At 35.9% G+C, this 27,811-nt stretch overlaps 1 protein-coding gene across 2 annotated transcripts in view; it reads right to left on the bottom strand.

Annotated features, from left to right (window-relative positions):
- The window catches only part of SKAP2 (src kinase associated phosphoprotein 2), a 148,777-nt gene that overhangs the window by 115,122 nt on the left and 5,844 nt on the right, over positions 1 to 27,811 (bottom strand). For both annotated transcript variants that reach the window (XM_087892628.1, XM_087892629.1), the window contains exons 2-4: positions 27,191 to 27,296; positions 17,937 to 17,962; positions 2,658 to 2,765 (exon numbers count right to left, since the gene is read on the bottom strand). In XM_087892628.1, the coding sequence (XP_087748754.1) occupies positions 2,658 to 2,765; positions 17,937 to 17,962; positions 27,191 to 27,296 (240 nt within the window). The remainder of the gene's footprint in view (positions 1 to 2,657; positions 2,766 to 17,936; positions 17,963 to 27,190; positions 27,297 to 27,811) is intronic.

The raw sequence follows: 27,811 nt of genomic DNA, 5'->3' as shown, positions 1-27,811 counted from the left end.
TTCAACTTTATATTCCAAAAAAATTTGGAATTCTAACTCATGTCCTCTGGGGGAACCACAGTCAAAAAAGACACAGCAGTTACCAGTTTGACAGAAAAGAAATTTGAGAGCCTCCCCCATTTAATTATTCCACTGATGGTCAAAATGATCTTTCAATATAGTACTATCCGGTGATTGTCTTTAGATGTATTTTTATACCTTTTAATGTTATAATAATATTAATAATTATTATTTGTAATTGTTTTTAAGTTTGTTGACCACCTGTCAAAGTCACTTATTTTGTTAGATGGCCTACATTATAAATTTGAAAAATAAATAAATATGTATACAGAGCTCTACAGTTATAAACAAAGATATTTGTTTATACAATCTTTATCTTGTGAACAAAATGCCAGTGGGTTAATTTAAAAATTAACAATAAAATAAAATATATTTATTTATGACATGGTTTTAAAAATATTGCTAAAAGATTTAGCTAAAGATGACTGATTTTTTAATCAAGGATGCCACTGACCGCTTACAATTTCTAACTTTCTATTTAAAATAACAGTGCCCATCACTTTTATCTGGATACACAGATCAATAATTTATGTTTCCACAGAACTTATAAATGTAATACCTGGAACTCTCTTAACCAATTTCGTTGTATACATGATGTACAATGACAATAAAGGCTATACTACACTTTTAAGTATTTTGTATATGAGAAAGTATATACTTTCATAAAGAATCTACCAAATTTCCACTACTACATTCAAAAGAGGGTTTACATGGTTAAAATATTAATTTCCTTAAAGCATTTAATTGAGAGAAAAGGAGGACTGAATTAAAGAACTAATCTTAAACCCACATATCCATTGTGTTCAAGGAGATTTATTTCTGAACAGTCCAAGCTATAAATAGAATTCATTTCTCTGCTAACAGACACCTTAGTGATTTATTGGACAGACATCAGTAAAAACTTATATAAAGATTAAATATCAATATTTATGAGGTGTGGGAGAAACATAAATAGCCTAAATATTATACTCTTCGGGTAAATTCCATTAACTTTATAGGATCTGTGCAAGAGGTATACATAATAATTTTGCTAATGCTTGCCTAGGGCCACACTGTTAGCTATGAGATGCTCAGCAAAAGTTATTTTACTTTCCCAAATTAATTATGGATAACTTTATCTCTCTGTTCAAAATTTATTTCCATTTCTACTTAATAGTTTAAAATTATTGTCTTGTTCAATAGGCATTTTGTTAATATAAGTAATCTTGATTTTTTACAAAATGAAAGACTCTGTAAAATATTCAAATTAATATAATTAACATAGCTTAATAATAGTATTTGGAAGCTTCTTAAAATTAATAGTTAATGCATTTGTATTGGTAATATTAAGGCTCAGGCTTCAACATTGTTCAGCAATTGACTTTTTACTTTCATAAACAAAAGCAGTTATCTATTTTTTTGTCTCAAACAAACAAGAAAAAAAATCATTTCTCATGCTTGTTTCTTTGCATATGTATTCAATGTGTTGAATGTGACCACTGCCATAAAACACGGGGAATGGAATACAAGCACTAGATTTGTCAGATAAAGACAAAGGTTTATACTCTACTTAATGTCTTCTAGGGAAAAAGAGGCTAAAAGTCCATCTAATCTATTATACCAATAAATACATTTATTTTTTAAAAAAACCTTAAAAGGCTATTTTATTCATGATATTTAACTGGCTCTTAGAATATAAAAAGGAAGGTGGATTCAAAACAGGAAAACTTCTATTGTTAAAATAATACAATCAACCGAATTCGAGGAATATAAATAACCTGCTTGTTTGGCTGTTAGAAGGTTTATCACTCCATCTGAGTTATCCCTACCCTGCGATAGGTGTAATTTTCTATTTCATAAATGCAATATATGATTCCAAAGGGAATAATCTGAATAACGTAAAATGTAACATATCATGATATTTTTATTCAACAACTGAAACAGAGTTACACATTTTGATCAGTATATGGCAAACTACCACTTCCCCCAACAACCCTCATTTGCCGATCTAAATTTTTGAGCAACGAATTCATATAAGTTGATAGTTATATGTATGTGTGATTTATCAAACCTTGCTCAATTCTCATTAGTAAGAGATACTAAGTCATGATTTCCTGTATTATTTTCCCTTAAAATAAAACTGTAACTGATTATGATTTTTATTTTAAAAAAGGTGGGGAAAGTGTTTAAATTTTTAAAAATAATTGCTCAATAAGTACACACTAATTTATTAATTGGAAAAAATCTTAAGAATAAATTATTTAATCTTTTAAGAATTTATCCTATTTTATATTTGCAAGAAGAAGAAAAACATTTCTGTCACTGATTATTCTGCTTATGTAGGACATCTAAGGAACATGTTTTAATTTTAACACAAAACAAACAATCATATCATTTCAAATATTATCATTTCACCATGCTTTTTCTGCCACTAGAGAGTGCTCTTCAGTTCCTTAACAAGCTTGGAAAGGTAAGAAACTTTTCAGGGCCTTAAGCTTTCTGAGAATTTACTGTTCTCAAATTATCCTACAAAATCTCCTTATGCAGTTCATTAGAAACCAACCAAACTATCAACAATATTACAATTGTTCAGGATTAAATCTAGAAAAATCACTCACCATCGGAAGGGCCTTCATCCTCTTTATCGTAACGATCACATGCTAGAGAGAGACTGTCAGGAGCAGCAGGACAAGACCTTTCATTCTCTTCCCCATCTTCATGATCTCCTGCACATATAAAACATTATCAGTGATTAAAAGCAGAGACTTTCAATTTTACATTATGCAGACAGCAAAGTTTTCCTAATTTGTTATTTTGGGATGGCAATCTCCAGGAGCTGAGAATTCTAGCATCATACTACCAGGACATGTTGGGTGCCAAGTTTAGGACAGGTAGCATAAAGGGCATCTTGAATTTCAAAACAGTGGATTTCAGAAGCATACATCATGAATTCACAACATTGGGCTTTCTCTTCTAATTAGTTCACAACAAAAGTTCCAAAACTTAACTGGTATAATTTCCAATGCCTTCAGTGAGGATAAAAAACATTCTATGTTAAAATCTTCCTAATTCAAAAAGAAAGTGTAAAAGTAAAAGAGATGCTAGGTGGTTGAAATGTCACAATAAGATAGATTTCTAAAAAAAAAAAAAAAAAAGCAAGCAAAAAAAACAGTGCTGGGGAAGGACATACTGCCTGATCCACTTGGGTATTATTGGAAGAGGGGAAGCTTGGCAAACAAAAATACAGAGACCCAAAACCTGACTACACACCTCTTTCAGTTATTTCCAACACTCAGAGGCCTATTTTGCAAGTATAACTCCTCAACACCCCAAATTTTCAAAGCAAGGATGTTACCATACTACGAGCAACAGTCCCCGAAACACTCAGGCTGAAAAATGAAAATAAAAATAAACAGGCTGTAAATACCGGTAAGTAAATCCTGCTTAACGTACTGGCTTGTTAAGAGAACGGCAATAAACCAAGGGCTGCACTCCAGGTGTAACATTAACGTATCATGAACAATCTTGGATTATTTAGTCAGTCCCTTTGGCCGAACAAATCATGCCAAAGAAAGCAAAAGCATTATCACACTTGCTGAATCTGACTTTCACAGCTGAACTAAGCCACTTGATTGAATTCATAGAGGTACAGGTTTGAATTAAAGTATTTAACCCACTGTAAACGATGAGTTTGGAGCAGCTAATCATTCAACTAATATTGTATAGAACAAGTCCCTAAAAAAGCAACTGTATCCTTCTATCAACAATTTCTAAAATATACTTTTCTCAATTACCATACATCATCCAATTGAAAAGTAATTGCAATACAACGTCTATTATGAATTTAAAAAGAGAGCGGAAAGGAAAACTATTTTATAAGCCTGAGAAGTAGATACGTGCTGCTACGATATGTGCTTTAAGAATTCCCTCCCCCGCCCAGCTCAATGGGGCACACCACATGGGCACACCACTTATAATTCTGCTAATGTAGCTTTCTGAATTAAGCATTAAATTTTCAATAAATCATAAAGCATTTATATGTGTGTGATATGATGCTTTGTCGATTTACAACTATGCAATCTACAGCTGTTGAATGCCATTCAGTTCAGTTCTCAGCACTTTTGCCACAACCACCATCATATGAATAGCTTCCAAAATCTGTACTCTTTTGTATGTTATAGTCTTATTATCCAAACCAAGAGATTACACAAGGAAATGTAATAACCACTGATTTCTGATAAGTGATTAAATTCCATGATACCTCGTCTCTTAAAACATTTCCTTCCTTAAAAAATGATACAAATAATAAAATGTATCACAACCAAAGTCATGGTAAATAAAAAATGAACTGGGTAGTATGTTAAGAATATACCACAAATTAAATTTTTAAAAAGAGTTCTTGCATTATGACTACAATGGAAATCAGAATTTCTGTTGCTAAACAAGATAGTTAAGTGAGTTATGCCCTACAACCTTTTTTGTCACAGTTGTTAAGTGAATAACTGCAGTTGTTGAGTGAATGATGCAGTCATTAGCAAATCTGATTTCTCCCACTGACTTTGTTTGTTCATTGGAAGCTGGCTGGGAAGCTTGCAAATGGTGATCACTTGATCCCAGAGTGCTGCAATCATTGTAGATAAATGCCATTTGCCAAGCATCTGAGTTTTCATCACATGACCATGAGGATGGTGCAATAATCATATGTTTGAGGACTGCACTTTTTTCAGTGCAGTTGTAACTTCAAATAATTGCTAAATGAATGGCTGTAATACAAGAACTACCTATAATAGTTCCTTCTTCACAAATTTTTCTTCAAAAAGAATTGGTCCTGTGTATGTAATTTCACAGGATTCAGATAATACTACTACTCTATTTCTATAGCAGTGCCGATCTTGCATACTGTGTCTTTTAGTCTTATGATCCAAAAGTTTCTTTTTCATTTAAAATGGCCTAACTGAATCAGACTGCAAAAACCAATGTTTTATGTTATGTCTTCAATGTTATGTCTTCACCATAGCCTTCCTAGGTCTTTTCTATCCTCTTTCCTTCAAGTTTTGCAGGAATATTGATGAAGACAATATTTTAAATGTTTACAACATCCTTGTATGTTTTTAAAAGTCTCATTAATCTAAAATCTGTTTCAAGTACTTCAAAAAAGAACAGGAGTGCTGCTTATGCATGTTGATACTCATAAATCAAAATCATTTCAAATAAAGAAAAGTGGGGGTTCATATAATACAGCTATGCTATAACTTGTAGACTGCATAACTGCAGCCACAGACACGTCATCACAGGAGCCTCTCAGATTTGGAAATGTGGCATGCACTACAAGAAATAAAATGGTTTAGGCCCAACCTAATAGGCACTTACAGAAATGCCTATTCTTGTACAGCCCTCCCTTCACTAATTTAGGTCATTAATAGGTAATTGTGGGTCTTCTCCAGATATGTTTAACAACAATGAATTCAACAGTTTCCACAGTGGGGTCCACCCAATGGAATAAATTATCAACATCTGGGAGGAGAATTCCATTCCTACTTATTTTTCCAGGGATTTTAGTGTTTCCTTATCAGTGTTATGCATTCATTTGTTGTATCATTTCACTACTGTTTTAATTAATTTTTAACACAATCCAACAGTTGTTACTGGAACAAGAAGAATATACATGCTTAAAACAAAATTTATTACAGAAACACATACACAAATGAAAAGCATTATTTGTAAAGGCTCAATAATACCTTTGCAAATGGCAATTTTCAAAAAGTAAACCTCTCATAATCTCAACTCTAGCTCTAACTCATATTGCAGTCAAGTGTTCTCCAATTTAACACAACCCATCTAGATTAGGCTTCCACTTTCAGAATCAACCATTTGTGGTAAGAGTTTTAGGATAGGAATTCTGGGATCTTCACACCTGGTGGATATAAGACATTAGTCAGCAAAGACACTTCATACTTAGTCCTACCCACAGATTCTTCCCCATTGCTGTCTTCATTAATATACTTCCAATATTCAGATTAGCACAAAAAAAAAAACCCCCACTAACCCGATACTTTGCAATTTATGCTGCCTCAATAACCAAACTTTGCTGGCTTAAAACTGTGGCCTGTAAGAAGTCCTGTGCTTAGAGCTTTACTGCAGGATAATTTAAGGGCAGAATTTATGCTTTTCCCTAACTTTAGCTCCTCTCCCATCCACGCAGTAGAAAAATCCAAATGGCTGACTTTAAAATATGGTGGGGCAGGCTTGAGCTAATGAAAGAAAGGTGGACCTGGGTCAAACAAGAGCTTCGCTAACAGGTTGGGAGGAGGGGGAGGGGCAGGAGGGGGAGGAGATGATCCTGTAATGCACTGGTTTGGAACACAGCCAGCAACACACAGCTGGCCAAATCAAGTTTAAACTGAATTTCCATGTAGATAATGCTATCATTCTTTTTTAAAAAAATAAATTTAAAACAGATCTGTCTTCCAGAAAAAAGTAGACTTGTATATATAAGGAGCCTCCATAATGCCTCAAGCACACTGAACAAGTACAATATTCTGACTCATCTACTTATGTGTGTTCTCTTTATCTAGTGTTAGGACATGTATGGAGAATAGATTACATTTTAGGTCATATTTTCAGAAATATTTAAAATATTTAAAATTCAAAAGGATTCACAAACTTTTAAACAGCACTCTTAGCTAAAAAAATGAACAAAATGGGAACACATTTCAGAAATATTCTACCAATGCATCCCTATGGGACAGTTGGTTTGAAATATTTCCAGCTCCTTCATTCCACTCATATTCTGAGATTACTCTGTGATTTAGAACAGAATTATTAACAATTGGAAAGAATTTCAGAAATTCTGCTCTACCTAGCTTTCCATCCTAACTTTGAACAGGTTCTCTTTCTGTTTCCTGGCAATTTTTCTCTATATACATTGAATTACAGTGAGCATCTGTATTTTGTAGTCACAAGACTACAAATTTCTTAACATCTATCTTTGTGACTCAACATTTTGTGGTGTTGTATAGATGTAATATTCTTCACTAGGACACAGCATGCAAGTGGAATTAAAAGGAGAGACATTCCCTTGATAGGAACCAATAAGAGATCAGAAGTAGTCTGGTGATTACAATTACAGATGTCCACTAGTCCAAACTAAAATTAGGGATTCCTAGCTTTTATCAAATCTGCATTTCAGTTGGGCTGTTCCAAAGTTGGCAATTTGGTTGCAAACATTTTGTCACCATTCGAGAAGACATTGTCAGTGTACTTTGAATTGTGCTTGTCTGTCAGAGCACAATGGTCTTTCAAAACTGGTCTTTTTATGTGATGCAAATTAGTGTGGATGTATCATACCTAGATCCTAAGAAAAGCCTAAAACTGTTCCCAGTTTCTTTGTGTTCAGCAGGTCTCATTTTCTAATATCCTGGTAAATTCAGAAAATAAAATTTCCTATTCAAAGACACCCATGAAAACATCCTTTCCAAAAGACTGTGGAGAGAGTAGACCTCTCTTAACAGTGTGGAAGACAATAAGAGAGTAATTGGAAGAAGATGAAATTGGAAACATTTATTGGTCTTCCATGAATTGACTTCTAAAAAAGATCCAAGTCAATATAATCAAATTCTTGGAAACTCCTTTCTTGAAAAATATTTCTTCTAATTGTACTTCATACTGGTTGTTACTGGTTGACCTTTTTCTAGTTACTTTAAAAGGTCCACTTCTTACTTTTCAAAGTCATACCATTTTACTATTGTTTAATTTTTTTCTTTCATTTATCTTTACAGCACGTTCAGAGCCTTGTATCATTTAAAAAACATTGTCTTTCTTCAAGCAAAGATGATATACATTGTCTCATGCTTCACCTCTTTTGCCAGCAGCTACACTGTGGAACTCACTGCCTCCAGACAGTTAAACAATTCAGTGCTTGTCTTTCTTTGGAAAACACCACGCAAGATTTCTTAGGCTTTGTCTGATTTGCTAAAGATTTAGCTTAACAATTCTTACTTCCTTATACCTTATTCCCTCTTTGTTTCTTATTTTAAATATGCAATATTTTTTTGTCAGCTTGAGGGCACAGTTGTGTCACAGTTAATTGTATTACTACCTTTTTTTTTAGCATTTTAAAGATTGTATTCTTACCTTACTTAAAGATTTTAAATATTATCTGCTATTGCAGCTCAATATTATTTAGAGAGCTCTTTAGAAAATAATTTCTAACGTGCTCAGCTGGAAAACTTCAAATAGTGTGAACTCCTATCTTTGTGACCAATCAGCACATTTTTTCTATCATTTGATCCTTTGCATATTTTATAACATTTCATAAATTGTAAAAAATTTATAGAGATATAGCCAGCAGACCTTCTGCCAGTTATTCTTAGTGCTTTTTGTCAACATTACAAAGGGGCCTGACTCTTGGTTTGGGGATCCTTGGCAACAAATCATTCAAGAATATTTCTACACTACAGAGTCACAAAAATTTACCCGTCTGGGACAACAACATTCCAAGAAACTGTGGTAGTTCTAGAGGCAATCATGAAAACCTGTGTGTGGGCCACCTGTTTAACTTTTTGCCCCTAGACGGTGCTCATTTGGAAGCAATGCAGTAAATGTAAAAAGTGACTAGATCTGGCCACCTGGTGCTACTTGGAGTACTCAGCCAAAAAAATTAATTAAACAAATCTCAGGGCAGGCGGCAGGAATTGGTCCTGCTAAGGCATCAGAGACCTGGCATTTGCTCAAAGATATAAGTTTCCAATTTTGACAAGGGTGTACAAAAAAAAAATCCCCTTCAGGCAGATTAAATACTTGCATCATTCTGCTTTGTAAGCAGTTATAAATATGTGTTTTATAATATGAGATGCTTATCCACCACATGTCTATAAGCAATTAGTGCAACCATTGCATGTGACTTCACTTACAGCATTCAGCTTTTGTTAAAACTGAGGAATCAGAGTTTGAAACCTGTAAAACCATAAATGCTTAGAAATAGGTGACAAGGTTCCAGATATTTATATTTACAATGGTCAAAGAACAGTTTTCATTTCATATACAGCTTCCCAACAATATCCTGAACTAACAGGAGCTGAACAAATAGTGAAAACTAAGAGAAAGCTTATTCTGTGTTTACATTTTTAAAAAATTATTCTTTCTATTCTATTATTCTGTCCAATTTTCCAAGGAGTTTGCATCTTAAATTCAGAGTGATCTTCATTTCAGAAACCTGGATCACACCTTGATGCCTACACAAGAAGCTTTACATTAAGTGAAACGATGATACTAAATAGTATATGTTGGGAACAATAGCAGCAGAGGCCAGGGGAATATGGACATCTAGAGAGTGAAAGAATGTTGGACAAAATGTTGGATGTTTATATACATACATACATACATACATACATACATACATACATACATACATTTAGAGAGGGAGATTCTTTTATCAAATTTAGATCAAGGTGAATAATATAACATTTTTTGAAGAGAAAAAGGTCACAGTGGTTGGCCAGTAATCCAAAAGGGAGCTATTTCACACATAAGCAGAACCAGGTTTTTCTGTTTTATTTGTTTTGGGGGAAGCAATTCTATGTGACAGAAGGTATTTCCTTTATAGCTGTATAAAGTTAATTTAACAGCTTGTGGACATACAGATAGTCCTTGATTTACAACCATTCATTTAGTGACCATTCAAAATTGCAACAGCACTGAAAAAAGTGACTTACCATTTTTCACACTCTGTTGCAGCATTCCCATGGTCACGTGATTTACATTTGGATGCTTGACAATGACTTACATTTATGATGGTTGCAGTGTCCCAGAATTGTGTGATTCCCTTTTGTGACCTTCTGACAAGCAAAATTAATGGGGAATCCAGATTCACTTAACAATCGAGTTATGAATTTAAGAACTGCAGTGATTCATTTAACAAATGGGGCAAGAAAAATCATAAAATGGGGCAAAACTCACCTAACAAATTTGTCCCTTAATAACATAAATTTTGGGCTCAATTGTGGTCATAAATTAAGGACTACTCTGTACTACCATGAAATATTGAGAAACCATGAGCAATCTGCAGTCCTTTTGGGTGTGTTTGACAGGTGAGTCTACATGTGTGTCACAAAACAAATTGATTTATTTTATAAAACTGTCACTCACATTTGTGATGGATTTAATTGTAATTATGCTATTTTAAATGCAGGTATTATCTAATTCTGATTTTTACCAGAAACACTAATTCTAAATGTTGTGGGGAAAATATTGGAATATTGTACAACATATTCAAGATTTTATCTTAGAGATAAGATTAAAGAGACTACCTGGTCTTTGCGGATTTAGACTATTGTATGCTCTAGCCCAGACTTTTTCCTTGAGCCGCATCCAGCCTTTTGGCTGTCTCTGTCCAGCCTGTGGCAGCAGCGGTGTCAGTGTCGGGATAGGGTGGCAGTAGGGGTGGAGGGGAGAGGCGGGAGGGCAGTGTAGGATGGGGCAACAGTCTTCCACAACAGTCCCTATTTCTCATGTGGCACCTTGAGAAAGTTAATTCCCAATGCCTGCTCTAGCCACTTCAAACATGCAGTAAAAATAGAATAACACTAACTTTATTGACAAATTTGCACATTTTTTTTAAAGATTGACCAGTCTAGCAGTTTTCAAAAAGCACTGTTTTAAAAGCTATGAATGCTTTCATATATTTGGTCAGTGGCCTCACTGCATCAAGCAACCTGAAATACAAATTTTATTCTAACTTTATATTTGTAATGGCAACAGAAATCAGTAAAGGAAAATGTTAATTACTATCTATGTAAGAGAACTCTAAGGAACGACTATCAGGTAAGTCTATGCAAAAGAATTTGTACGCATAACTGAAAGCGTTACAGCCTAATCACACATCTAAAAGCAACGCATGTTCAAACGAAATGTCTACAGACTCATTAGCAGGCAGCCATTCTATTATAATCATGCATAATACCAGTAGTGCCTTGAGCCTATGCCAATGACAACAGCATAAATTTTGCATCTCATTTCTGTAGCCATAAAATTAATGATCAGTTTAAAAATAATTCTTTATAAAAAGTTGTTACACAAAGAAAAAGCACACGTGTGTTCCTACAATGTAGCCAAGAGGATAATTAAAGGGCTAATGTTCATTAAAATATCTTCCCCAGAACATTTTGATTTATCCCAGAATATTTTGTTATAAGTTTCATTAATTAAACACAGTTAATGGTTACTGGAAATAATACTGCTCCTACATTTTTTCTTCTGCAATATGATATCTTATGTTGTGATAGTAGTACATTTTGAGTCACTTGCACAGTGGCAAGCCTTCCTTTATTAAACAGTATTTTTACATTTATTCTGTAGTAAATTTGCTTATTGATCCAATAGATGATGATATTGCTCTAATACCGGAAGCTAGATATCTAATCATTGTGAATAAAAGTTACTCTTTAATTTGCATTTATCGTAATAAAGACTTCAAACTGATTTTGCATCAAGGAATTATCAAGAAATTTTGCATGAAAAAATCTTCCCATACTAAATAATTTTAATCAAAAATAGTTCCAATATTTACCTTCTGCCAAGAAAACATTTATTAATATTTACTGTACTTCAATTATAAAATTATGAAAAAACAGGTGGAATTTTTGATGAATAAATCCTTACACACACATATATCCTTACATAAAACATACACACTCTAATGCCAAATTTTGTATAAGTTTCAATTATTGTCTTCAGGAATTGACAGTCAGCACTTGTCAGCAACCCTAGCTCCTCTGGAAGATCGCATGTTAAAAAGCTTGGCCTAGATGACAAGAAGATATGCTGAACTTTATTTGAATTCAAGAATCTGGACATCTTACGAGTTCTAGTAGTAATTACTCTAATAAATTTAACAATGGTATTAGTCATTAATAGATCTCAATCTGACTGACAAATTCCCTTTCCCTTCCTTAGACTCTTCCTTTCCTCCTTCCCTCCCTTTCGTCCCTTCCTCCTTCCTCCTTCCCTGTCCACAAGAATTCCGGCTGGCTTCCACATTTACTTTGCCTCTGAGAAACTTGCAGGGAGAATGTCAATTGGGAAGCTAACAGGAAGTTGTCAGTTCAAGGCCAGCATATAGGTAAGTGGCTGCTGCCAGATAGGGGAAGGAACAATGTGTGTGCAGGTCATGAATGCTACAACAGAGAGTGTGAGAGATGCTATAAGGGTTGAGAACAGTGTTTGGGTATGTGTCAGAGATTCCATGCAGGTCAGGGAGAGTGTCCAAGTGGGTGATGTGAGTCGAGTAGGATACATCAAATGGAGTACAGGTCACATCGTGTACACGGGGTGGTGCAGGTCAACAAAGATGCATAGACGTTAATGGATAAGAGATGCTATGTGGATCAAATATGTTCTGATCCTGCCTTAGCAGAAGCAAGAAACAGACTCCTTGTCACAGAAGACCCCTCTTTATTTAACTCTTGTGAATTAATTGCATTCACCCACCAAAAAATCCAGGAAATAGTCTTTCAAGGAGTGAACTGCAGTAACAGACCTTATCAGTTTCTTGCGATAATTGCAAGGCCGTGAGCTCCCAGCCAAAAGACTGCAAATTAAGTTCTGGCAAGCAGTCTTTGTGGCATGAAACACAATGAACAAAATCTTCAGAAATACAAACTGTTGTCTCCTATGACAACCACTCCCCTTTCCTTCTATTTATTTCCCAGCCAGGGAGGGGCCATTCAGCGTCCACATGTGCCTTGCCGAGTCGCCTCCTTGTCCTCTGTTGTCCACCTCTCCTAACTGCTCTGCACATACGTGCATCTAGAACAGGCCCCAGCTGTTCTTCCTCCTCACTCATATCAGCCTCCAAAGGCAGCTGCCTTTCCAGTGGCTGGGAAATGTCGGACAGCCCTGACTCTATCTCTGCGTCCGATGCAGAGCATCCCTCAGAGCCTTGCCCAGACTCCAGAACTGGCCCAAGTTCCTCTCCAACCTCCTCATCGTCCGAGTCTGCCACCAGTTCCGTCGGCAGCCAGTGGGCCACAACAAAATAAGGCATTTATTATTTATTATTTATTTATTAATCTAATTTTTATACCACCCTTCTCCCGAAGGACTCAAGGCGGTGCACAGCCAAAGATAAAAACAAGTACATATATAAAATTTAAAAGCAATTTAAAAACATATTAAAGGCATCATGGGATAATGCAGGTCAAAAAGAATGCATGGGGTTACAAAGATATGTGAGAAGTGCTGTGCTGATTGGAGATTATGTGTGAATGGAGTGTGGGACAGGAAGGATGCCTGGGGTGCTTGGGGGTATGCAAGAGATGCCATGAAAATCATGGACAGTGTGTGGAGGCATAAGATGGAGCAGAGAGATGTGTGGGATTCCCAAAGTGCTACATGAGGAAAGCACACATGAGGAGCACAGATTGGAGATGGTGTATGGGGATACCATACAGGTCAGGAAAGACACACAGAGTGTTGCCTGGCTCAGAAAGCATTTATACGGGCATGCAATGGCTTTCACATACTTAAGGAAAAGCATGCTATGGATGACATAGGTCAGGGAGGTGTGTAGGAGGTGCAGCATGGGTTGGGGAAGACATGCAACAGGGGCAGTATGGGTCACAGGGAAAAAGCATAAATTCCTTTCCAGCAGGCAGGTAAATGACTAATGCTGAATGGGGAGGGAGCAAGCGATTGAAAGAAGGCTGGAAACTGTCACAGAACATTATAAATGAAGATCACATGACCGCAGCAACAGCAAATAGCACTGAAGCAGTCACAATTTCCCCAAATTTCATTCCCTTGGGAATCATGAGTCCTGGATATTGAATACATTCTGTAAGTTAATCTATTTGCAGTAAATTGTTTCAAAAAATTTTGCCCAATGATGCATTGTTTCACTCAGTTAAAAGGCATGACAAGGTGAGTTTTAGTACTACATAGATAGATAATCTGTCAACAGTTTAGAGCAATGTTTCTCACCCTCAGCAACTTTAGAACTCCAACTTCTCTGAGTAAAGTCCACACATCTTAAAGTTGCTAAGATTGGAAAACACTGGTTTAGACAGAAGATACAGGCAGAAATTCTGGAATTTGTAATGCCGTTCATATGAAGGCACCAAGTTAAGAACTTTTGAAGTTAAGATTAAGAATCCATATAACTTTACCCATCCAAATTTAAATATCAATGATTATATTAGGGTGTGGAGGCCTCAAGGGTGAACTCATCTGAAACATTCATGTACTGGTATGTTCAAGAGAACATTATCCTCTCAAAATGTTAGCATTTGTCACATAATCATATTCCATATAGTCCACTATTTTTCCCCAAATGTTAGTAAGTATGTGTTATAAAAACATGTGTTTTAAAAAAGCATTATTCTTATTATACCTCCAACAAATACTGTTTTTGATGTTGTTTTTCTATAAATATAATTGAGTTCAATAAATTCTAAATATTTTTGTATATCAGAGTTTTGTTCAAGTCTCTTGCTATAGAACTTAAGACATTTTCCCATTCTTTAGGTCATATAAGAACCTTTAACTCTTCATTCCACACATTTTTAGTAGAATTGATTTATTGATAACAATATCTACAAAAAAACTAATAGTAAGGGAGGGGGTTTAGTTTCAGAAGATCTAACAATTGCATTTCCATATGATAAAAAGCTTTAGATTTACTGCCTTCAGAGGACTTAAGCCCTCTAACAGAATTTTCAACATAAAGCAATAAGTTGAAAATAAAATACAGTATATACAAGACTTTTTTTAAACTCACAATGTAAGTGAACATATGTCTATAAGAGCAAGACAATCTTCAGAGCGAACTAGAGGATAGGCCGAATGCAAGTTAACAGCCTCCAAATGGTTACAGAACAGAAATTCATGAATTTTATTGGATCAGTAACAAATGGTGGGCTTAGATTTCATCCTCCTAGAATACACACACACAGAGAGAACTATATGCATATTTGTAAGTGTGTGTGTGTGTGTGTGTGTGTGTGTGTGTGTGTGTGTAGGAGGGGTGAAAGGGGGGGAGAGAAAGGAAAACAGAAAGAGAGAGAGAGTCAAGAAGCTTTAGGATACATAAAACTAAGGTAAAAAAGGCAGACTTCAGTATCACCTAGCTTGGGTTTTAACAAGAAATTTTGATAGCGTGTTACAGACACCCTCACAAAATTGTTCCCATGAAGAATGTAGCCAGTCACAAAACATCATCTAATAAAATATAAATAAAGTACAACTAGATGCCACCCACCATTTTATATACAAGGAATCGCTCTGGGAATTATTCGGGAAATACACATTCTGCACTCTTGAATCTGCAGCATACAAGCTTCCAATTCTTTTTTTATTAAAGGGCAGGGAGGCTTAGAATTAGGTGGTGAAAGAAACTTGGTGGGCATCAAATAATATGTTACGTAGACTGTTGTCCTTGAAAGCTATACTGGAGACCCAGAATCTAAAAAATCCAAGCACAAAAGAACAACGCATAAACGGCAAAGCACTTGACTCGCATACTAAGGATAAGAGTAATGGGTCCAGGAAACAGGATGACAATACAACCATGAGCTGCAATAAATTCACACACTCTCTGTACATAAAGTGATATATTCCATTTAGTAGGATAGGAACATCTCCAATTTTCATAGGTTTAACAGTTTTCCCACCGGAAGCAATAAGAATATGCATGTATAAGATTTTATGAATGAGTCTACCTTAATAAACCATCTGCTTAGGATCTAGGTTGTTAGATCCATGCTTGAAGAAATGCTTTTATGCAGATGCACTTTGTGTATTACAATATATTAGAAAGCCAACCTGATATTTAAGTACCAGACAGTCTCTGTAATACTACCCTTTTTCCAATTCAATCCCCATCCCCATGATGACATCATTGCAGCAAAAAAAGAAAATAAAACAGCACAGGTTCTTTAAAAAAAAAAAAGAAAATTTTTAAAAACTGATTTCTTTATTTTGCTAAAAGATAAGAAAAATCTCAACAAAATTTTTTAAAAAGTGTGTGTGTGTGTGTGTGTGTGTGTGTGTCTGTTCAAATTATATCAACTTTAAAAATTCTCTGAATTTTAAAATTCAAAAAAACAAATCTGTATTGCATTAAACAGAAGCATTTCCAGCTGAAAGCATCTCCATTTTGAACTCAAAACATCTATTTTAAAATCAGAGTAGGACGATATAAGCTTGAAACATTTTTCTCTGTTCAGAAACATATATCAGGGTACTTCTCTATAAAATTGGTATGACCAGTTTTGAGTTCAAAACTTTGCACACTCCTAAGTCTAACTCTACTGCCTTCCCTGACACTATGCCCTCATGGTCCTTAGCAGTTAAAAAGATTTGTTTTTAAAAATTGTTTATCAACATCTCACTAGCCTATCTGGATAGGCAATCTGATCCTTGTGTATGAAAATTACCCTCAGTTTGCGATCAATTTGTAGAATGGCTTTAAGCAAATATTAATATTTACTTTTTAATCACTGCTTTGAAAAATGTAAAACCCAAATTGGATTACATTAGAAAATCAGAAAGCTTTTCTCCTTTTGCATCTAAATTCAGTGATCAAGCCAATTCTAGGAACACTCTATACCTGGAGATAATTCTGAAAATTTTGAAAATGAACACACAAATTCCCAAAACAATGGAGCAAAGTTGTTATTTTAGAGACTGGCAGCTGAACTTCGTAGGACATCCTGAAAATATCCTGTCTGAAGGCAGGCCTACAAACTCTGACATAAAATGAAATAAGTAAATGTTACTCTTTCTGGCTGTTGCCCTACTGGTGGGAGGGAGGGGGGGGAGAATCTACTGTAGTTCTACAGATGCTTTCTTGACCTCATGCTGTGACCCTTATACCAGCATTCACAGGCTGCAGGTCATGACCTCATGAATTAGCATCATGAAAATAAGGGCCATCTCAGGTTCAGCTTCAAAACAGGCCACTGTACCAGGCTATTTTAATGAGATTATAAACTCTGTTTCGAGAAATCCATTAGAAGATAATATGCAAACCACATTTCAGCTTCCCATTATTTCAATTCTTGTCCTGAAACTCTAAACTACTAAAATAAAACTATGATTTCTGCAAATGTGATAGCAAGTTGTTGTTGCAAAGCTTTTCTGGGAGAAAAAATTCACGGTATTTGCTACAATTTGCTTCTGAGCTCATTTATATTTTTGACATATCTTATGCTGATGCTTTCATTTTGTCTGTTTTTTAAACTTGCAGTCATAGGCCAAAAAATACAAAAGAAGCATGTTAAGAACCAGATAAAAAGAAGAAACTAAAACTCACATCCAGAAGCAGAATACTTCTTTTGCTGGGTCAAAATCTGATTTGTAAAATGCCTTGGAAAATTCACTGATAGAAATGCAATATCCCTGCTTCTATTATCTGTGTAAATGGGCAATATCATGACTTAAGGATTCCACTATATTTGTCCAGCAAAGGAATAATCTATTGTTATAAGAGACTTCATTTGAAGTTTTTTTCCAGTAGTAAGTAGAGCATCAAAACAAGCAAAGTCAAGAATATTTATACACTTTCATTAAATTTAGAATTCAAATTAGAAAGTGTTTTACGCCACTGTCAATGCCAATAGCCACTGATTTCATTTGATTTTTTTTTTCCTTCTCAATTTTTAGTTCTTGGTTAAGTGTGCCCTTTTGTTTTATAAAAGCAGCAAAAGGTATATTTAAATAAAAAAGGAAATGCAGAGCCTTCCATGCTTTTCTCCAGCAGGGGGAGCCAACATACTCAACCATACCATATGTGAACAGTCTGCATTTTCAAAAGGTGATTGAATATACTTAAGATTAGTTTGGAAGCTCAGTAGTAATAAAAAATATTTAAGCCACATGCAAATGAAAAAATATGCTCTTACCTATTTCGGGAAATTCTTGTGGGTAACTGCAGGAAAGGAAAAAGAGGGGGTGGGAAAAAGGATACAATAAGTGTTTGCAAATCTGAACAACAGTGCATGTTTTTTCAGGTTAACAAAATGATAGCACTTTAAGCATCACTACCTCAAAAATATGATCTAAGGTTTGAAGAAGTCTTCCATGAGATTAATAGCTATAATGAAGAACTAATGAGTGTATTATATTGCACCTAAGCTTCAACTGAAAACATTAATATATTAATATGGAAAACAGAAAAAACAGTCTGTAAAATTCACAATATGGTTAAAAAAGATTAAAATAATGCTTAGGTAAGTGGAAAAACAGAAAAGTTATTACAGTAAGTTAAAATCTGATAAACAGTATCTTTCTGGACAACACAAGGATACACCTGTAAGAATGTTGCTGAATACAATGTTAAGACAGAAAAAGAAACACACGATATCTAGAATCACGCTGAGGATCAGGACAATTTGTGAATCTGCATTAATAGGGGGATATTATTTCCTGGTATTCAATGGTTCTTGCTCTGCTATTATTATAACAACAGCAAGTATTAACTTTTGCTTTGTTTTTTTTAAAATGTATTACACATGCCTAGAGATGCTCATTCTACTTGTCTAGAGATGCTCATTCCACTGAAGTGAGTTATAAATTAATTAAATAAACAACAATGGACAACAAACTGTGTCCATATAAACACCACCAGGACAGAAGAGCAAAAGCTAAGGGATAGATGCTGCACTTTTATTGTGCTAAGCATCCCTGGGCTAGAACTTGATCCTATCATTCCCATAAGCTAGCCATACCACACAACTATTCTAGCACCATTTGGTACATTTCGTTATATTCCTCAAGTCTGGCTCTGTATTAAAACTTTGCACAGAATAAACAATTTCTCAGTGTTAAATGATATAGCGGTAGTTGCAAATTATCCGAGGTAAGCATTATTCTTGATAGGAAAGAATTTTTTTCTGGCAAAAAGCCAAGCTATCAGTGACAAATCATATCCATCATGGCAACAACCTCTTATATAGCTTATCTATTTTGTCACTTCTCCAGACAACCACAACAGCACAACAGTCAGATATAATAGTGTAAGCAAGTATGACATGGATCCACCATGTATCTGACAAGAATAGCAAGACATAGATAAAGGTTTTCAGCACACATCAATTTTCTTTCAAAAGCATATCTACTTTCACAAAGTTCAGAGAAATATTACTTCACTCTTTTGCAATGCCTCATTTTGCAAGAAAAAATGGTTCATGCTAAGATTTATATAACTAGGTAAATAGTAACCCTAGAATGGATGTAGCAAGAATTCCAGCATTGCTAATTTCTGATAAGGAAGGCACCATTTCAAAAATTCCAGATGCGGCTTCCGGTTTGGTTCCGTCGTCGCTAGACGGTCTTTTGGGACCGCCACCCCCGCCGCCCGTAAAGAGCCGCCTTTACAGCTGAGAGGCGGCTCGAAAAACTCCGTTTCCTTAAGGAAATGTGAGGTGAGCCAGCGAGAGCAGGTAGAGCCCTCTGCGAAGTCCCCAGAGTTTTTTTTTACTCTTGGGGAGGAAGCAGGATGAGGCTCCCTATCCAGCTCGCCGCAGCTCCAGGCTGCGGGAGAACTCTGCGCTTTGCAGAGCTAGACGATGTGACCAACCTAATTAGCGAAAACTAATAGATTGCTCGAATAAGCAGGATGAAATCCAGATTTGGGACTCCAAATCGCAAGTATTTGTAACAACCCTATGATTGATTTTACGAATGAGGAAAGAGTGAAAAGGGGAGAAAAAAGTTAAAAATGGCGGCTGGCTGAGGCTTGAGAAGAAAGCTGAAAGCGAAAGTCTTTCCATTTGAATGGTTTAACTTGCTACAAAGTATCTGAAGCAATAGTGCTGGCTACAAGGGAAGAGAAAAATTTCTGTTTCATGCTTCTTCCTTTCTTAGAGACTTGATATTGATATTGTGTGGAGAAAAGACTTTTTTTTTCTTTAAAAAGAGTCTGTTTGGGTGGCAGGATGGCGTTAAAACTGACAAAGCCAGACAACCAAGCTGTGGGGGGGGGGCTCCCCCATTTATAAATCACAAGAGCAATTTTTGAGCTCACAGATGCAGAAGAATGGTTTTAAAGTTTTAAAGGAATTTGTTGTGGAGGAGTTGGCAAGACATGATGAGATTATGAACCCGAATCTTGAAAAATTTAGACAGGAAATTAAAGAGTTGGTTCAACAAAAGTATGATAACCTGAAGCGATATATTATAACAGCTTTGAAAAGCTTTTCAGAAGTAATTCTAAAGATGGATAAAGATATTAATTTAGAAATAGACTCTAAAATGAAGGAAGCTGATTATAAGATTCATAATCTGGATAATAAAATACAAAGAATTGAAAATGATTTGACAATGATTCAAGAAAATAGCTCAGAAGTAGAGTCTAAAATGAAGGAAGTTGATCACAAGACTTACAATGCAGATAATATAAAGCAAAGGATTGAAAATGAAGTTACAATAATGCAATTTAGATCCATGGAATTTGCGATCAGAATGAGAGGAATACAGGAAAATAACAGGGAGGACTTGAGAAAGATGTCTGCTGAAGTTCTGGCTGTGATCTTAAAGGTCAGCTCTGAAGAAGTATTTTGTAAGATTGATAAGGCCTACAGAGTAAATTCTTGGGTGGCAAAGCAAAGACAATTGCCTAGAGATGTGGTGGTTTATTTTACTGATAAAGGAATAAGAAATGATATTGTGCAAAGTCTTTTAACTCCACTCTAGAAATGAATGGAAAGATGATCTGGATATATAAAGAGCTGCCGTCCAAGATGTTAAAAGATAGAAAGTATTTTGGATTTTTGGTGACTGAGCTAAATAAACAAAACATCCCATTTAGGTGGGATGCTCCAGTTGGTATAATATTGAGATATCAAGGAGAAAGATATCAATTAAACACTGTTGAAAAAGCGGAAGAATTTTACTACAAGGTTTTTAAAATGGGCCCAACATCTCCACGTATATCATCAGTGTCAGGAATACAGGAGGGGAATAAAGAAAAGTAAAATGAACAAGAGATTGAAACTCAGGCTAAGCAGATGGAGATGGAGGTAATGGAAAAACGACAAGTTATAGAGGGCTTTTTGGATGAGCCGCTTTTGGATTCTCCTTCAGAGGCTATCGCTGGATCACCTATAAATACAAGAGAGGCCGCTTCGGATCTTGATTTGATGTCTTATCAAGTTAAAGACCGGCATGTAATTCAATCAGCTGATATACAAGTCCTAGAAAGGCAACCAGGGTGGAGATCTAAACCACAACAAGTTAAGAAAAGAAGAAGCAGGTTCTACAAAACTAAAAAATTTTAAACTACAATTCTTTTTTAGCCAACAGATTAATGCCAGTTATTTAAGAGACGATTAAATATAATAAGCGGGATTTATAGAAGGCTGATACATGTAAATATAGCTGAGGCAAATTACAGACTTATACTATTTTGAGAAGAATAACAGATCTCTGCAGTGCTGGTGCTTTTGGGATGTGGAAGATGGCCTGTGATTGACCGGATTGGAACTTTCTATTTTGGACTCTTTGAAAAATGGATTACGTATTTGTTGAGCTACAAGGCAAGAGAACTATGGAATTGGGGCATGCAGATGATCTGGCTGTTACCCTAACGTGGTTGTCGGAATTAATAATCTAGACAAAAGACATTACAGAAGATACCATATGGAATATAAATATAAAGTCACTCGGGTTTTTTTTTTTCATATACAGAAATACTTATTAATGATGGGGCAGATGGTAATTGAATATACTGAATATACTGTTGGAAGCAGGACTTGATGTTACCCTAACATGGTCGATGGAATTAACAATCTAGTTGAAAGACATTACAGATTTATATATGGAAATATCTTTTAGTGATATGGGCAGAAGAATAAAGATATTAAATATATTATGTATGGTAGACCTGTAGGAAAGTGGGTGAAATAAAATTGATATGGTACAAGGTGATAGGTAATGTTACTGATTGCTTAGTTTAGGAAAAGGGATGTTATGTTTAGATATTAATATACTTAAAAGATTTGTGTTAAGAGATATACGTATGGGGTGGATTATGAGTAGAATAAATGCCAAATTAGGATTTATTATATAGTTTCATAGCCGAATGTTGTTTGAAATGTATAGTATGCGGGGGACATAATAATAATGTTAGAAAGAAATGTTTAGCACATAGGGGGTGGTGTAAAAAGGTGGTAAAGTATTATATAATGTGATTTTAATTTGGATTTCATCTTGCAGAAGCCATGGGGGGAGGGGAGTTAGGGAGTGGGGGGGGGAAAGAGGGAAAAATTTGTATTTGAAAAACTTTTTCAATAAAAAAAAAATCCAGATGTATCAAATGCTTCTGTAAATATTGGTCGCAAGAAGATCAAGATTAGATATCAAATATTAGGAAATTACAACAATTCCAACAATTATAGATCAACAGTGAAACTAATTATCTAGACTGTTTTGAGCATCAATTCATAAAGTAGACAACTGTCAGTCAGAGATACTTTAATTGAGATTCCTGCCCTAAATAGGATGTCGAGCTTGATGGCCGAATGGATCCCGTGCAACTCTATGATTCTATTCAATCCTGTACTAGATTGTGGGGATTCTTGACAGATTCACTTGACTGAATTACAAAACATTACTCATAAGCTACACTTTTAGAAACCTATCTTGCTAACAATGACTGTAATTACCTTTCTGATATTTAATATAAGCCATCATTACATCACTTCATTCCAAAAACCATGAACCATACACAAATTGCCAGAACTGCAGCCAACTCCAAGCAAAAGAAAAAAGTCAAAGGGAAAAAATGTAATGATCCTTTTAGTCTATTAAGAGCCATGTTGATACAGTGGTTAGAAAGCAGTATTGCAGGCTAACTTACTGCTCACTGTCAGGAGTTCGATTTTGACCAGCTCAAGGTTGGTTCAGCATTCCATCCTTCCAAGCTCAGTAAAACGAGGACCCAGATTGTTGGGGGCAAGAGAGTGCTGTAAAGCACTATGAAGCAGTATATAAGTCTAAGAGCTACTGCTGTCAAGCACTATAAGGTTAGAAAACTCAGAAAATTGTTGAATTTTTGGAAACATCTCTACTTTAACAGGGAAAGGAACAGAATCTTGAAAGCCTACTCAAGCTATTTTCTGCATCAACCTATACCTAACAGAGTACTCTTCAGTCTTTTTCTAATACTTGCTTATCTCCACACAGTTGAGATATCCCTTTCCTACTGCACCTGTTTCTTCCCCATGTTCCTGAAACTTACTAGACATCTCATTATATATTCATATGGAAAATGGACAGAAAAAATAAAAGTTCTTCCTTTGTGCAAGTAGATTGTATATACATAGCTTCTAATTCATAATTAATTGTATCACTAGATTTCTGCTGAACATTTTTGAATGACCTCTGTAAACATTTCTTAATGAATTTTTTTAGACATTATATAAATTGTCCATGTTTAATTTGAAGAGAAAAAGATTATATTTTTCATTCCACCAATTTAAAAAAAGTAATCTGCTTTTTAAAGCATTCTGAGAAGTGAGACACAAAGTATACAGTTAGCAACAAAAATTTAAAATTTACTTTACATGAATGAAAGCAAATATATGTGTTCCAGGATAATGTTGCAGGATCCAATTTGGGTCGGCCACCGGGACCAGAGATTTAGTCTTCTGAATTTTCAGACTCATGCTGGACTTCAGACTCATCCTCATTGCTTCGTGATTTTTGCCCTGGTTAGATCTGTGATGTATTCTTCTAGATTTTTACCTATTATTCTGTATGCTAAGTGAGGAGAGATGGATGTAAATAGGGGCACTATATCAAAGGAGACCATGAACTCATCAGGAGTCACATTTAAGCCTTGTAGTTTTGTCAAAACATGTGTGTTTATTGTGACCATGCTATTCGAGGGTGGGGTCAGGAACCTTAAGCATTGTGCCAGCTATTTAGCCAAGTTGTAGGTATGGGTATCTCATAGCGCTACAATAGCTCTAAGGAGGACTCCTATTTTGTGTATCTTGGGGAGTCCATAAAATCTCGCTGAGGCGGCATCTTTCCTCTCATTTTCCAACATTTCTGTTTTTTGAGTTGGTTGAGATAAGCATTCAATTGTGTGATCATCATTCTCATCTCTGATGTCTTTGCTAATCTATATGCTGAAGAATCATAGAACAGGGCAGATGCCTTCATTTCATAAAATGTAAGGTTCATCATCGTTGAAACAACCTTTTTTTGCCGGTTAAAATAATAATGTCCTGATCTTTTTTCAGATCTTTCAAGGTGTATTGACCCCTTGGCTGAGCATATTGTTTAATTTGCATGTGACCACCATTGCCGATATGTTTTGTCTGCATGTTTTTCTGGCTCTTGTATCTCTACTCTATTGAATATGGATTCTAACACTGCTATGAATTATCTTGGTGTGGCATCACATATGTTAAACCCCTCATCATATTCATGTTATTCCTCCTGGCCTAATTGTTTGTTCCATAAATCATAGATCAAGTTCCTACAGATTTAGGAGCATGGTTTTAACTTTTGAATTTTATCCTCCATTTTTTTCCTTTTTCTTACCTATCTTTTTTTTTACAAGATCTTAATAACATTCTCTAGGTGGATGACTAGTTCTTCTTCAAGTTGTGATAGACAATGCTCCTTATACATATTGATAGCTACTTTATACTTGCCCAATCTTAGATGGCAGTCATTGATTAAGACCTCTAACATACATTTGCTGAATGCTTTTGCCATACATCTGCCCATCTCCATTAACCAGTGGTCAGTATCATAGGCTGTGTGAAAAAAACCCTTCCTAAGTGCATCAGTGTAGGAAAAGTAGTTGTTTGTGAGCTGGTGGCTCATATGCTATGAAAAATTACTAAATGTTTGAAGCATTAGCTACCCATATTTCTCACAAATGAAAGCAAATGTTTTTTCCAAGTTTACATGGAAAAGTAAACAGTAACTAATCTGAAATGAATAAAAGTATGGAAAGCCCTGAAGTAACAATGGCAATCTGGCCCAGGATAACCATTACAAAGTGATTTAGTTACAAAGTGTCATATCATGGGGCTGTATCACTTATTGACAGCAATCCAGATAGCCATGGATACCATAACGTCAAGATCTGCAGATTGTTAAGTGAGAAGCAGTGAAAATCACAAGTAAGGCGTGTAGGGGTGTTAATCGGGGTGGGGGAGGTCTGAGAAGGTACATGGGAGATGGAGCTGCTGCTGCAGAGCAGCATAAATGCAGAAAGAACATGAAAAGGAGGGCATACTGCATATGAGTGAAGTGGGGGGGTGGAAGGTATGCTGAGTGTAAGTAAAAGGGGGAAGGAGGGAGTGGTGCAGTCAAAAGGCAGAAGGAAGGCACAGTGCATTCAAGCAAAAGGAGGGAAGAAGAATACTGAACAAAAGGGAGGAAGATGATGCGATGGATACAAACAAAAGGGAGAAGGAAGTTGTGGTTCACGGGGAGAGCACAGTACATGCAAGCAAAGGATGAAAGTGAAGAATGTGGGGGGGGGGGAGAGACTTACCCAAGAGACTTGTGACCTTTCCTGCCAGCTTCCTTATTAACTTTGTTTGTGGGAAGCTGGCAGAGGAGATTACAAATGATAAATTGTGACGGGACTACAGGACACAACAACTGGTCATAAGTATAAAACGGTTGCCAAACACCTGAATTTTGTTCATGTGACTACTGCAATGACCAGAACTTCAAAGATTGGTTGTAAGACCCTTCATTCAGTGCATCATAGCTTTGAATGGTTGCTAAACAATGAACATTAAGCGAGGACTACCTGTAGCTATATTTCTTCTGCCATCTATTAGAGATGAGCAGTCTGATGAGCTTGAGTTTCCCCTTCTTCTTTGTTTGGAACACAAAATGAGAACATGATGGTATAGAATCCCAAATAAATAAAATTAAACAAGGATTTAATTTATGCTGGAGCCTTTATTAATTTATTTAAAATTTTCTTATGAATAAAAGAGAAATAATAAGGATAGCCTATTTGACAGATTGGTTGCAAATTTACCGTGTTTCCCCGAAAATAAGACAGAGTCTTATTTTCTTTTGAACCCCGAAATAAGGGCTTGGTGTTATTATTGGGGGGGGTTCTTTTTATTTTGGGGTGGAGGCAGCACCGCCACGAGCTTCATCATACTGGCACAGCTGGTGTCCTGCCACTCACGGCTATGCCAGTATGTCAATGCGATTTAGGGGTGGCAAAAGGGACATACGTCTTACCTTTCAAGCTCCATCATGTTCCTCACCACTGTGTCCAGGGAAACACATTGTAAAAAAACCCCTTCTAACGAGTTCAATAAATTTTTTCTTACAACGTGCTTGCCTGGACACAAAGATGAGGAATGCGACAGAGCTTGAAAGGTAAGACGGCCGCCCCACCTGCCACCCCCAAATTGCATCCCTAAAGGGGGAGGGTGGCTAAGCAATGGGCAGGAGCCCTGCCATGCCCGTCGAGGCGGGGGAGGGGAGAAGAGATGGCAAGGGGAGCCAGGTCTTGCTTCACATGTCTCGCTTCTCCCCTATTCCACTTGTCAGAAATGAGTCTTTGTGAGATTCATCACCCCGCCAAGCGCCGCCTCGTGGAGCAGGACTCTGCAAGGCTTGTGCTGTTGCATGCACAAACAGCAGCACCGCTGCAAGGTTCGAAATACTGGCACAGCTGCGAGCAGCAGAACACCAGTTGCAGTGGTGTAACCGTTCATGCGTACAACGGCACAAGCCTTGCAGAGTCCTGCTCCACGAGGTTGTGGCAGCAGGACACATCAGGGCAGCAGCGGCCAGCCGCTCGGCCGGTGCAAAGAACAGGGAGGGGTGGGCATGTTCCACCCTTCTCCCCCCCTGGTTTCGCCTCACCTCATATTGTATGCACGGCAAGCAACCAGAGGAAATGGCGGAACCAGCTGCGCATGCGTTTAAATAGTTGGGGAGGCTTATTTTGGGGGGCTTATTTTAACTCATGTGCTGAAAAGCCCGATTTTGACTATCTTATTATGTTTATATTAGAAATTGTTAGTTAATTATTAATTATACTAATAAGATACTATTATATCTTATTAGGCTTATTATCTGGAGAAGTCTTAGTTTTGGAGAAACACGGTATATACTTTCTATACTAAATGTATTTTATACAAGCATAATTACTTACTTGAACCTGATGTCTTTCATCTTCTTAACCAGGACATCCTTTTTTTCCTTTGCTTTTTTGGATAAATTTTCACCTTTTAGAATATCTGATATGAATGTGTCAACATCTAAATCATGAAAGAATAAAGGGAGAGAGATGAGTCAAAAAAGAAATACTAATTTTCAGATGATAAATACTTCTATTATAGTTTTTTCATAAAACAGTAACATCCAAACTATTTAATGGAGTTACTTTATCAGTTCCAGGCATAAAATAATTGAAAGATATTTCAAACTGTAAATTGAACAGATTTGTTCACTGCTCTGCTTATGCTTAGCACAGCAAATGTTGTTTTGACATTTGCTATCATTAAATGAACAAAAGCCGACAAGTTTTTATAAACTGTCAAAACATGTAAAATATATGTATCCCACCTATTATTCAAAGAATAAAATCTAGAAGATAATAAACTGCTTCAACTAATATGTGATTGTCCCAGAATCAAACTTTATTTGGCACTTTTATTAACAAAATAGCATTTTCAAAACAGACTGCCATCTTATTTCTTTGTCCATGCTAAAGCTGATCTATCCTTAAAGCCTTTGTATAAAAGCTGGACACTGAGAAATGTAAATCTCAAAG

This window comes from Pantherophis guttatus, chromosome 4 (genome assembly GCF_059756535.1).
Source record: "Pantherophis guttatus breed Tessera chromosome 4, ASM5975653v1, whole genome shotgun sequence".
Classification (NCBI taxonomy): Eukaryota; Metazoa; Chordata; class Lepidosauria; order Squamata; family Colubridae; genus Pantherophis; species Pantherophis guttatus.
Note: the sequence above shows the minus strand (reverse complement) of the source record. Positions and strands in the feature narration are given on the sequence as shown.